At 49.3% G+C, this 11643-nt stretch overlaps 1 protein-coding gene and 1 long non-coding RNA gene across 2 annotated transcripts; one reads left to right on the top strand and one right to left on the bottom strand.

Moving 5' to 3' along the window:
- Nucleotides 1-1783: 1783 nt before the first annotated feature.
- Ccn1 (cellular communication network factor 1) lies at nucleotides 1784-4751 on the bottom strand. The gene is made up of 5 exons (XM_048453668.3): nucleotides 4490-4751; nucleotides 3969-4182; nucleotides 3281-3628; nucleotides 2952-3160; nucleotides 1784-2743 (listed from the first exon to the last, which is right to left on the bottom strand). Exons 1-5 carry the CDS (start codon nucleotides 4550-4552, stop codon nucleotides 2441-2443), a joined length of 1137 nt encoding a protein of 378 aa, XP_048309625.3. The 5' UTR covers nucleotides 4553-4751; the 3' UTR covers nucleotides 1784-2440.
- Nucleotides 4752-5065: 314 nt separating this feature from the next.
- LOC125412812 (uncharacterized) lies at nucleotides 5066-10589 on the top strand. The gene is made up of 2 exons (XR_007235709.3): nucleotides 5066-7406; nucleotides 10216-10589. It is a non-coding gene; the product is annotated as an uncharacterized LOC125412812 (long non-coding RNA).
- The last annotated feature ends 1054 nt before the right edge of the window (nucleotides 10590-11643 follow it).

Here is an 11643-nt window from a genome sequence, read left to right as displayed (position 1 = left end):
TATTACTGCACTTATCTTTTCTGTAGTAGTTTTCTGTCCAAATAAATGGGCATATTGCTTTTATTCACCCTTGCCCTAATGGAACATTCTTATGGTCCTTGCCCGATCTTGTCTTTGACCAGATCAATGGCTTTTCAAAGATCGGCTGTTTTTCTCAGCTACTTTGTTTCTCACTTGAGATACTTTGTACAAATGTTGTCTTCTTGCACAGTTGAAGGATCCTTATAAGAGGACTCCATGGTCTCTGCACACAAAGACGTTTGTGGCTTCCCTGGATACAGGGCAGCATCTCAGGATTCATGCTGGGGAACCAGTAAATCTTGCTTTGGGATCCTGATGTTGTCCAACAGGACTGCCCCACAAAATCCTAATGCCTTTATCGTCTTTCACATATTATTATTGTGCACTACAAGCTTAACTTTGAATACAACTAGGCCAGGTGGTGTTTAAATCCCAAATACCTTAAAATGCCAATGCCTCTGGCAGGAAAAGTGGACAGTTCAGAAGGTACAATCTAAAGTATTTTAGGCAAGATACTGTCCGCATCAGAGGGAAGACTTGTGACTAGATTTTCCTAGCATTCATCTAGTAAGGTCTAAAACAGATGCTGGGGAAGTGTCTCTTTTAGGTCCTTATTAAATCATCAATATTAATTCATTTATTTAGAAAACTCCCTTATAGAATCCCAAGAGCTGTCTCCCTCCCCCACTTCTCAAAGTGCTTTCTCTTATGTCTAAAAATTCAAGTACTCTCTTCAAGTGCAGCCTGAAATGTCTCACTATGGATTTGAATGGGAGCCAGAACGAACAGCGAAAGGAAAATTTCTCTCTATAAAAGGTTTATTGTCAGCGCTTTCTAAAGATGTAGATTTTTCTAACACAGGCTACCGGCTTTTTTTCACAAACGTTAATGCAGCTGTCCCTACCTCTCCTAGCCCAGCAGTCAAGCCCTTTCTTTTAGGAATGCTCAGTGTCTAGCCTTTGACCTCTGGATAGCCCACTCTATCTAAATGCTCCCTCTGCCACCAATATAATGTAACCAAGGGGGTGGATTGCCCTGGTCCTTTAGAGATTGGAAAGTACTGGAATTCCTCACATTCTTTTGCATTTGGTAGCATGTTTACCTAATCGCTGCCTTATTAGGATTAACACAGTCTTTGCTTCAAACCCATCTATTAACAAACCAGGGACCCTATAGATCCCAAGATTCCCACCCCTGCCCCTGCCCCCATACTAGCCAAGGGTAAAATGTAAAAGCAGCTTCCCTAATTTTTAGAAACAAAATTTAAAAAGCACAGTTACAAACTAAGTGACCTTTTCAAATACAGTTCAACCAAGCAGTTATGGCCAAAGGTTATTAAAAGGTTCCTCATTGTCTCCTTATGCGACACCCAGAACCACCCTGGAGCTGGGGACTAAGTTTTCCTTTCAGTTCTTATGAAAATAAATCATATTGCTTTAGGTTAGCAAATTTAATTTCAGCTTCCTTTTTTAAGCTTCACACAATGCCTGCGTTCAAGATTTTGCCCTCCATACTGATGAGTTGTATACCATCATTCCTCCTTTCAAGATGTGTGAAGACAGCCACTGTCCTGTTTTCTCTCCTGAGACAAATTACCAGTTACCCAAGTCAAGTCAGTTCAGTTATCCAAGTAGGGCACCTGGAATAGTTCTCCACACAAAGTAGGGCCTCACAAAGAATCCTGTTGGAAAGATTAACAGGAGCAATTGTTCCTGATAACTTGGATGGCTTCTAAAAATACTGAACAGCAAACACTCAGATATTAGGTAAATATTTCTTTATTAAATGATTAATTTCATAAATAAATTCTCTTCACTGATATAAAATTAAAGTCATTTACAAATTATTCCAGTATTACATTTCCCCTCCCTCCCCAAAAGCTACATTTTGATAAATAAAAAACATTCAGTCTTCAAACACCTGGTTTCTGTTTGCAGTTTAGAGCGCAGGTAGCTGCCTCTTGGACACTCACAGAGCGTCCCCCTCCCTCAGGAAGGAACAGGAGGCCTTTTCATTTACTTCTGTCAGAGGACAAACAAGGCTTTCACACTGCCCAACTAATCTTATTATCTCTATTACAATTGTAGAACCAAGAGAGGAGGGGAGATCGAGAGCAAAAAAATACACTTAGCAAATAATTTACAAACAGAAAACAGAACGTCATCCACACTACACGCTCCAAAACGAAGCATAACACGTGCTCCAGTACTATGAAGCGAAGTATTTCCCAACTGCGGCTGCATTAGTGTTCATTCACACCAGCCCCTTTGGCAGTTTGGAAATACCTTAATGCTACTCAATGATGAGCAAGGCATCCATCCCTTCTACAATGAGCCCCTTCACCCCACCACCCCACTCATGACTCCATGATACTCACATCCCTTCTCAATCCACCCAACACTAGGCACCCAGGAGGCATTTAGTCTCTAAATTTGTGGATGTCATTGAACAGACTGTAGAGGCGAAACGATGCCTCGTTGGGGTGTGGGCAGTTGTAGTTACATTTGCAGGACTGAATCATCATGACATTCTTGGAAAACATTTCCCCATCTTCGCAGCGGAACCGCATCTTCACGGTCCTGGTCTGCAGAGGCGTGCAGCACCGACCATCCACGCAGGAGCCGCAGTATTTGGGCCGATATTTCTTCACACTGGAGCAACCAGCATAGTTAAACCTGACGGGTTCTGGGGATTTCTTGGTCTTGCTGCATTTCTTGCCCTTCTGGAAGAAAGAACAAAGAAAGTCAGTCATTTAATTTTGCTGTTGTTTTGGGAGGGGTACACTTAACCACTATGTGAAACCCAATAGTGTTAGGTTTCAAAAAGACAATTTCTTTCCAAATTATCATGGACTTTTCTCTTTCTGGACTAGAGCGGCTCATATCCCACCCACGTGCTGGGGTCATGGTCAAGTCCCTGAAGGAACTTACTTTCAGGCTGCTGTACACCGGTTGTCCACAAGGACGGATTTCACAGATCCGGGTCTCTTTCAGGAGGCGGCACTCTGGGTTGTCATTGGTAACTCGTGTGGAGATGCCAGTTCCGCAGCTCTTGGAGCACTGGGACCACGACGTTGTCTGAACGATGCATTTCTGGCCATGCAGCGGGTTGTAAAGTACTCGGGGTTCCGTGCCAAAGACTAGAAAATAAACCAAACGGAAGGCTCTTCAGAGGCATGCTGACACACACCGGCTTCTACAGAGCTGCAGACCGAGAATGAGTTTCAGTAGAATATCTTAAGAGTTCGATTTCCACTTACCAGGAAGTCTCTTCAACGAGCTGCCTTTTCCAACTGCAATTAACTCATTCTTTCTCGTCAGCTCCACCTCCGAGGCATCAAATCCAAAGAGGTCATCCTGGTCGTCCAAGGGGTCCTTGATACTGCTGTCTTCATCACAAACCCACTCCTCGCAGCACTGCCCACTGACTTTCACCAGCCGGGGGTTGGGACAGCCCAGGTTGGGGAGAGACAGTTCTTGGGGACACAGAGGAATGCAGCCCACGGCGCCATCAATACATGTGCACTGATGTTTACAGTTGGGCTGGAAGCTTTCCCCGTTCTGGTAGATTCTGGAATTATATTCGCAGGGTCTGCCCTCTGACTGAGCTGTAGAGACGACCAAGAGAGAGAGGAGAAGGTTAAAATTCGCCGCCGCAGACTGCAACTCTTACATATTTTCCGCTGTTCAATTCACTGTATGGTAAAGTTCGCTACAATTCCCCCGAGACTCCAGCGCTGAACAATAAGTTAGTCAGGATCACTTTTCCGTATGCGCTTTTCGTTGGGCCCAGACACACTGAATTGCATTCCAGACTGCTGAAATCATGAGCCTTTCTGCCAAGCTACCATCAACAAAGCGTCACCATACATGGTCTCAAAATTACTAAACTTCTGGACTATGGGGACTATTATTTTTTTTAAAGGGGCCAAACCACAAGCCTCTTACCTCTACAGATCCCTTTCAGAGCGGTGGAGCTGGCGCCAAAATTGCATTCCAGCCCCTTGGTGTGGTCGCAGGGCTGCATTTTGCTGCAGTCTTCGTTGAGTTGCTTGGCGCAGACCTTACAACAGCCGCAGTCGTCCCGGACCAACCCGACTCCCGGGGCGCACTTGGGCGCCTCCAGAGGGCAGTGGCAGGCAGCGGGGCAGGTGGAGAGAGCCTAGAAGAGGGAGAAGAAACGCGTGAGGCTGTTTTGCCTTGCTCCGGAGAGGCGCCTAAACTGCCCTGGGCATGGGTCTGGCTCTGGGGCTCCATCCACCTGGAGTGTCTGGATCGCGTCCAGCCACCCGGGCCACCCCGGCGGCTGCGCCCCAGAAAGAGGCCCCCAGGACACGTCGTCCGGGCTTAAAGCAACAGTTACCTCCGAACTTTTTAGGCTAACTTTCCCTTCTGTGGACGATCAGGGCCCAGGGAGAGGGACCGGGGAGGGTGGACAGCGAAGCGGTGGTTAAACAAGTCCAACTCACCAGCCTGGTCAAGTGGAGAAGGGTGACGGCTATGGCGAGCGCCCTGGCGGTGCTGGAGCTCATTGTGGCGCGCTGAAAGAGCCGGGGCGAGTGAAGTGACACGGAATCCAACAAGCCGGTGAACAGCGGTATCGGATGCTCCGGGAGTGCGATGAGGCTAGGGCAGAGACTGAGGGCGTCCTTCTCTCGAGGTTTTGGCGGAGCAGGCGCGGAGGTTGCAAGCACTTCTCTGGGGCGCTCTCACTCACGATCTGCCCCGGCTCCGGGAGCCCGCCTTTTATACCCGCCTGCCTCGGCGCGTGTTGCAGTGACGTCGGCTCTGTCTGCGCGTTCCAGAATTCTCAAACATCTCAGGAATGTTGGTTGGCGCGGGCTGCTGCCAAGCACCTCCCCTGGCTCCATTGCACCTCCCCCCCCTTCTCAGATTTATCAAAGAAAAAAAAGTTCGTTTTTTCCACTTTAAATAACGACTTCCATTGGGGAGGGTGGGATGCTTTGGGCGCGATGGTGATGATCGTGGTCGAAGAGTATATGGGGGGGGCGTGGTGTTATGTGTTGGGGGGAGCACTTCAGATCTTTGGGAGGATGGGAAGACCTGAGAGGGAGGAACAAAAGTGGTTTTGTTTGAAGATGCCTAGTGGACCTGGCATCTGCCGAAGCCCTCACCCGGGAAAGCAGGGAGCTGTTTGCTTGTTTACAACCAAGGTGAGAGTAAAGTTATCTACTAAGAGTCCAAAGGGGAGGGGGAGTTGGTCTCTGGGCCAGGAATCTATTTGTAGACTTCAAAGAGGCGTGCTCGGATCAAGTCCCAAAGCTGTGGCATGATGTTTATTAGCCAAGAAAAGTGTATTGCAAATTAATACTCAGAGTGGCATTTATGAATGAGAGGGTGGGGGGGAGCTTCCCTCGTTGCCTGGCAAATTTCCAGCCAGAGGTCTTCCCTCATCCCTCCCCCTCTTTTTTTTTTTTTTTTTTTTGGTATGTTGTACTTGTTTGTTTTTGGAGGTTCCCATTTTTAGTTCCAGCCCACTGCCTGCGCTGGAAGTCCAAGAGGAAGCGAGTGCAGGGAGTTCTCCCAGAGCTGACTTGCACTTCCTCACGGATGCGGGAGGCCGGGTAAGCCCTCCTGGCCTCTCTCCCCGGACTGGCGGCGCTGGAAACTGAGCAGCCAAACCAGAGGCGGAGGAGACGACCGTGGAGTGATTTGTCCTGAAACCATCAGGTGCAAAAGCTGCCAGGACAAAACAGAGTCCAACGGGACCACTGTGTCCTTTGGATAGCTGGGGAAAAAAACTTCTTGGTGTGTGTGTGTGTGTGTGTGTGTGTGTGTGTGTGTGTGTGTGTCTGCTTTGCTTTGGATCATTTGGAAGCCTTCCACTTCAAATGAAGTACAATATCTCTCTCTCTCTCTCTCTCTCTCTCTCTCTCTCTCTCTCCAGAAAAATGAGGGATTCAGATATGAGAAAAATGAGGGATAACTTCCCATAATGGAAGTTAGATTTTAAGATCGTATAAGATCCCTCACAAGACCCTCTCCATGATTTTTAGTGCCATTCACAAACTTCCAAACTTCCAAAGTGTCATACTCTGACTTCTTAAGTAATTTTAATAAGAAATGGTACAGTTTCCCCCCTCCCCATAAGCTCTGGGTTAGCGTCTCTTCTTTTTTACTATGTAGGGCCTGTCTGCCTTCAGAGCTCAGCAGTATCACTTAGGAGAGCCCTCAGTGCTGACTTTTCTGTGAATGACTCCAGGGAGCACAATGAGAAGCTGTTTGGATGATTGCACACTCCAGTGCAGGCAGCTGGTACGGGAATGAGTTAAGTTCATTCATTCAAAAGTATTCGCTAGGGACCTTAGGACCTCTTGGGTTTTCTGGGTGTGGGGACTTTCAAAGACAATGGGCTGTCAGGTGTTATGCAAATAAAGAAAGCAAACCCCCGGGTCCTGTCCCCCCCCCAGGTCAGCGACTCCTCTGTTAGGGAACAATTCCTCCTCCCTTAAGGGTTCATTGTTTCCGTCTTAGCGAAGTGGCTGGGAGGGGAGGGGTTGAGGGTGGAGAAGGCACAGCACAGAGAAGGAGGTGATGGAGAAAGAGAATGGAGAGGGTTCCTGGCTTCTGTTGTGGCGTCTTTTCTATTTGACTTCATGGTTGTAAGTATTTCCAGATGGTGAATCAGACACCAGACGTAACAATATTTCCATATTTGGGTATAGCAGTAGCCTGCGTTTTTAACATTTTTCTGCCTCTGTTATCCAACCACAAGGCATTCTTGACAGCTTCAAATGTTGTTAAATATAGACTTAACTTCTGTTCCCAGAGCAGGAAATTCTTTGGAATTCCTTGTTTTTCACGCAATCTGTCTATCATGATTTAAAATAAAGTTGCAGAGGGTGATCCAACTGGCCTGAATATACTGTGTTCCTTCGCTGGTGGAGGGAGGAGCAGCCTGGAGGTCCACTATACTGCACAGCATTCAGACAGACACGCCGTTCCATAGATGCCTTTAAACCAGATTAAGGTTTTCTACGAGGATGTGTGTGTGTGTGTGGGGGGGGTTGTTTCTGGTCTCCAACTGGGCAATCTCAAAGAATGGGCTTGTCCCCAGAGGAGAAACCCGGAGAACATTACCATCAGCAGCCCATTTAAAGCAGCGGCTGTCTGGTGGGAAGGGGTGGGAAGCTGGAGTCCACAAGGCCAGGAGGTGCCGGAGGAGAGGCTGCTGTAACCTGTGTGCACAGCCTTGGCAGACAGCATGCCCTGCTTCGCCTACTGGTAACCAAGAGGAACAGCGGTTCCTTAAGTCCTTGCCTAGGATGGTCCAGAAACCCCAGACGTCCTGTCGCCTTCTCACCTCCTCTGCTGAGAGCTAAAGATCTTCCGTTGACAGACGAGGGGAATGTGCAAACGGTGTGGGTAAGTTTTGCTTCGGGTGCTCATTTGTGTGGCTCCTTCCCCCCACTGTCCCTCCACGTGTTTCTTTGAGCCTCAAGTCATTGAGAAAGGACTGCTTGTCCTCTGCGGCTCCTGGCTTCGGCTGAGACCTGGAGAGTCTCACTTGCAGCTGCCAGGGAAGTTTAGATTACCCCAAGGAGGTTTCACTGTCTGGCAGCAACCGAGACTGATCATAATCCCAAACCTGTCCACTCCAGCTTCCTAGTTTAGTAGGTCCCAAATTCGAGCATACACCAGAGTCTCGCGGAGGCTTGGTTAAGCTGGATTGCTAGGCCCCACTCCAGAGTTTCTCCTTGGCTGTATTTTAACAAGGCTCTAGGTGATGCTGCTGGTCCCTCTGCCCTGAACCACAGGAGTGCTTCCCTCCCCCTTTCATTTTCCCTCTGCCTCCTCTCTCCTCCCTCCTTCCTTCCTTTTCTCTGTCTATCTCCCCTCACCTCACCCTAATACCCCTTTCCTACCCCCCCCCTTTCCTCACCCTCACGCATGTGAGTGTGTCCATAATCAGACAGGGAGTTGCTCGCGAGTTCACTTTTTATAGCCACATTTACAGTGTCTGTTAGAAGCTTTAATGTGGCACCTTCTGTCACCCAACATTTTTGCAGCTTCTTCACCCCCACAACTTGGCATGGTCAGACATGGGTGGCTGGGATTGTGGTGGTGGCGGGGGCGGGAACTGAGTGACAGACTTGCGGGTCGAGAGGGCACGAGGGCACCGGGCCTTGGCCACCGGGCTGGGTCCTGCAGCCGCCGCCCCCTGCGGGCCGCTGGCCTGCGATCCGCACTCCCGCGGTGGCCCCGACTCGACTCGAGGTTTCCGGCGACGCGCAGAACAGGACGTTTCCAGCCTCGGCCCATATTTGGTGAAAGTCTTTCGAGACTCCGTCATCCGGCTCCGAGGGGGCGGCGGTCCTGGGAGCGTGCCCGGCGACCGAGCTGCCGCCGCGGCATTCCTGAAAAGTGCATCCCGGCCGCCCACGCCCGGGTTCCCCCTCCCCAGCCAAGAGGGACCCCAAGGCTGGCGGGAGCCCGGAGTCCTCAGCACCTCAATCCCTGGCCGCAGGCGCGGGAGAAGGAGAGCAGAAACCAGGCCTGCGCTGTGGGAGAGGCTGGTGGCACAGGGCGCTGCAAAGATTATGTCACTTTTCCCGTCCACCCCGCTGTTGACTAGTTCTCCCGGCGGGGTAGCGAGGGGCCGCTCCGTGCCAGAAATCGAGGGTACGCCCAGGAATCGGGGGCTAGGGACTCTGTGTAGGAAGATGGCCTTTGCTGAGAAAGGAAGAAAGGGAGGCGGCAGTGGCGCGGGGTGTGGGGTGGGGTGGGGATCTGGGGTTGTCTGGGGGTGGTCGGGTGAAGTCCAGAAGGGCCTGGGTTCTTTTATGTTCTTCCAAAAAGAACATCTATCCACCCTCTTCTTTTCTTCCTTCCTTCCTTCCTTCCTTTCTTCCTTCCTTCCTTCCCTCCCTCCCTCCTCCCTCCCTTCCTTCCTTCCTTCCTTTCTTTCTCTTCCCCCTCCCGCTGCCACTCCAGGGTTTCTTTGTATAGCCCTGGCTGTTCTAGCCGCTGTAGACCAGTGTACCTTGAACTGATAGAGATTCACCTGCCTCTGCCTCCTTAGTGTTGGGATTCAACTACACATCAGCACAGAATGCCTGAAGAGTAAAAACCCAGCCATCCTTTCAGGGTCAAAGTTCCGGCCTCCAATGGCTGTGTTACTGAGACCTACTCTATACCACACAGCGGGTTCTCAAGATCTGCTGCTTGGTCTCTCCTTTAACCACAGCTCCGCTGAAGCAAGTGGTCTTGCTGCTAACATCAATTAGTACCTGAATGAAGAAACAGAACTTCAGAAGCCCAGTGGCTAGCCACAGGCCACTCAGCACTTCACACCAGGGTATCTTGGTTGAGATTACTCTTACACTTAACCACTGGCCGACCTACGGTACCTGCTCCTGGTTCCTTAGCTCAGACATTCAGGTCTGCCCCCTCTCCTGGACGGTCCCCCCTGTAATTCTTTCACTATGTATCCAGGCAGGCAGTCTAGGGAAAATAGAGCAGATAGAAGGATGGGTAATAAGTTAACCGAAGCTGCTAATCTCTACTGACTTTGAAGATGGCAAGGTAGCAAATGTGTTTTATTTTTAGCAAAGTGTCAATAGAAGTAAGTTACAGGGGTTTTTAGGAACGATGCTAAGCAGGTAGGGAAGGCACCTAAGGCCAGACATCTTGCGAACCATACTGTAGAGGAAGGCCTGGCCTGGTTGGAATGAATCGTGTTCACTACCGAGTTAAAATTTCAGTACCATTTTCTTGCTGGTTTATCAATTTGTTTTCAATTATTCCCCCCCACACACACACACATTGTGAGTAAAAACACACTTACATACCAAAGGACTGATTATTTTCCAAATGCCAGATTCATTTAGTTCATGAAATGGCCTGGCACAGTGGTAGGCACCAGTGACATACAAACCAGAACTTCCCCTGGAGGATGCTCAGGCAGGTCTGGTGAATAAGCAGGCATGTGGGGTTAGGGCTGAACTTGCTAATGTGGAGCCACAAGGTCAAGTGAGTGTCCACTAATAGAAGTACATTTGGGACAGAGGCAGCAGCGCCTTGACCAAATATAAGGACGATGGTTGAGCCACAGGGTCACTTAGTACACTGCTCAGAGATCAGGTGGCACCTGCCTTGCATGTCACAACATCGGCATTTTGTCTAAATGCTGACAAGAGCTGTGGTGATCCACCTTGCTTTCCTTCTCTATAAGGTAACAGAATGACCCCAGTCCAGGGGACACACACAGTCAAGTTGCTGCAGACAGCGAGGTCACAGAATGCCGTGCCTGAGGACGCCTGGCTGATGCTTGTCCTTAGTGTCAGGGGCTGTTGGAATGGGTGGAAGAAAACATAGGCCTGTGTTCTCACATAAGAGGTATACCAGAGGTCAGATGTCGACACCGTTCTGGCCGATTCTAGGAAGCCTGAAGACGATCCCTCACAGTTGCTGGTTGCCACGTTCAGGCTGCAGACCTCAAGGGACTTGCCCTCTCTGGTGCCTGGAGCTCCAGCTACCTGCGAAGCTTCTAAGAAGAGCGCCCGCTGCCCATTTCATTGCCAAATAAACTTTACTTAAGAATCAGAAGTGATGTGGCCCAGAAACTAAAGCGTTTGCCCAGCAAACATGTGGACCTGGGTTCGGATCCCCAGAACACATGTGAGAGCTGGATCTCGGGGCCTGGAAAGCTGGCTCCTCAGCAGCTAAGAGAACTCGTTCTTCTTGCAGCAGCCAGGAGTTCAGCTCTGAGCACCCACACGATGGCTCACAATCACCCACAATTCCAGTTCCAAAAGATCTGACAACCTCTTCTGACCTCTGCTACCACCAGGCACACATGTGGTGTGCATACACACATGCAGGCCAAACATCCAAACAAAAATCCATCTTTAAAAAAGTAAGCTGAATATGGTAATCTCAGCATGAGGAGGTAGTGATGGATCAATCTTTAGACTGGTCAAGCAGTCTAGCGAAATCAGTGGGCTTCGGGGTTAGCAAGAGACCAGGACGCAAAAAGAGTAAGTTGGAGTCAGCTTTTCAGATCCTTGCTCTTGGGATGCAGAGACAAGCAGATCTCTTCAAAGACTCAAGTCTAGGACCAACCTAGTCTGCAGGGCAAATTCCAGACCAACCAAGGCTACATAATAAAACTGAGCCAATAAAACAACAACAATAATGGTGCTACTGATGCTGTGGAGAGTGATGGGGAAGATGCTATCGATTTCTGGCTTTCGTAGGCAGGCATACACACATAACAGAGCTGTCATTCAACTCTTGGTTCTAGTAGAAGTTTATGACCTATTAGTAAAATGGAAAAACTGTCATTTTCTTATTTTTTTTTTATTCTTCCCCAAATATCATTCAGGGTTTTTTTTCTCTCTGCTCTCCCCTGACTCAGTGCTGTGAGCAGCTGGCACTGTCTTGGCAACATGACAGGAAACACTTTTCTTAGGGCACCCGTATCCAATGGGAACGAAATCTGTTTATTTCCTCCAGCTGGCACGGGGCCACAGGAAGCCTGGCGTTTCCAGCTGTATCCCGTACCTTACAGAACTTCTTGTCTTGTGCTAACACAGAAATATTTCACTGGAAGGAACTGAAAGGAACCTCCCGCCCCGCCCTGCAATCTATCTTCAGGAGA

Source organism: Myodes glareolus, chromosome 17 (assembly GCF_982192425.1).
Source record: "Myodes glareolus chromosome 17, mMyoGla1.1, whole genome shotgun sequence".
In the NCBI taxonomy this organism is placed as follows: domain Eukaryota; kingdom Metazoa; phylum Chordata; class Mammalia; order Rodentia; family Cricetidae; genus Myodes; species Myodes glareolus.
The sequence above is the reverse complement of the archived record's forward strand: the minus strand, read 5'-3'. Positions and strand labels throughout refer to the sequence as shown.

Excerpts from the sequence above, each read along its gene's own strand:
- Ccn1 (XM_048453668.3), bottom strand. The coding sequence starts at position 4,552 with ATGAGCTCCAGCACCGCCAGGGCGCTCGCCATAGCCGTCACCCTTCTC. Across the intron at positions 4,183-4,489 it reads TTCTCCACTTGACCAGGCTG|GCTCTCTCCACCTGCCCCGC; the intron begins GTGAGTTGGACT and ends TCCCTCTTCTAG. Across the intron at positions 3,161-3,280 it reads CTCGTTGAAGAGACTTCCTG|TCTTTGGCACGGAACCCCGA; the intron begins GTAAGTGGAAAT and ends TTTATTTTCTAG.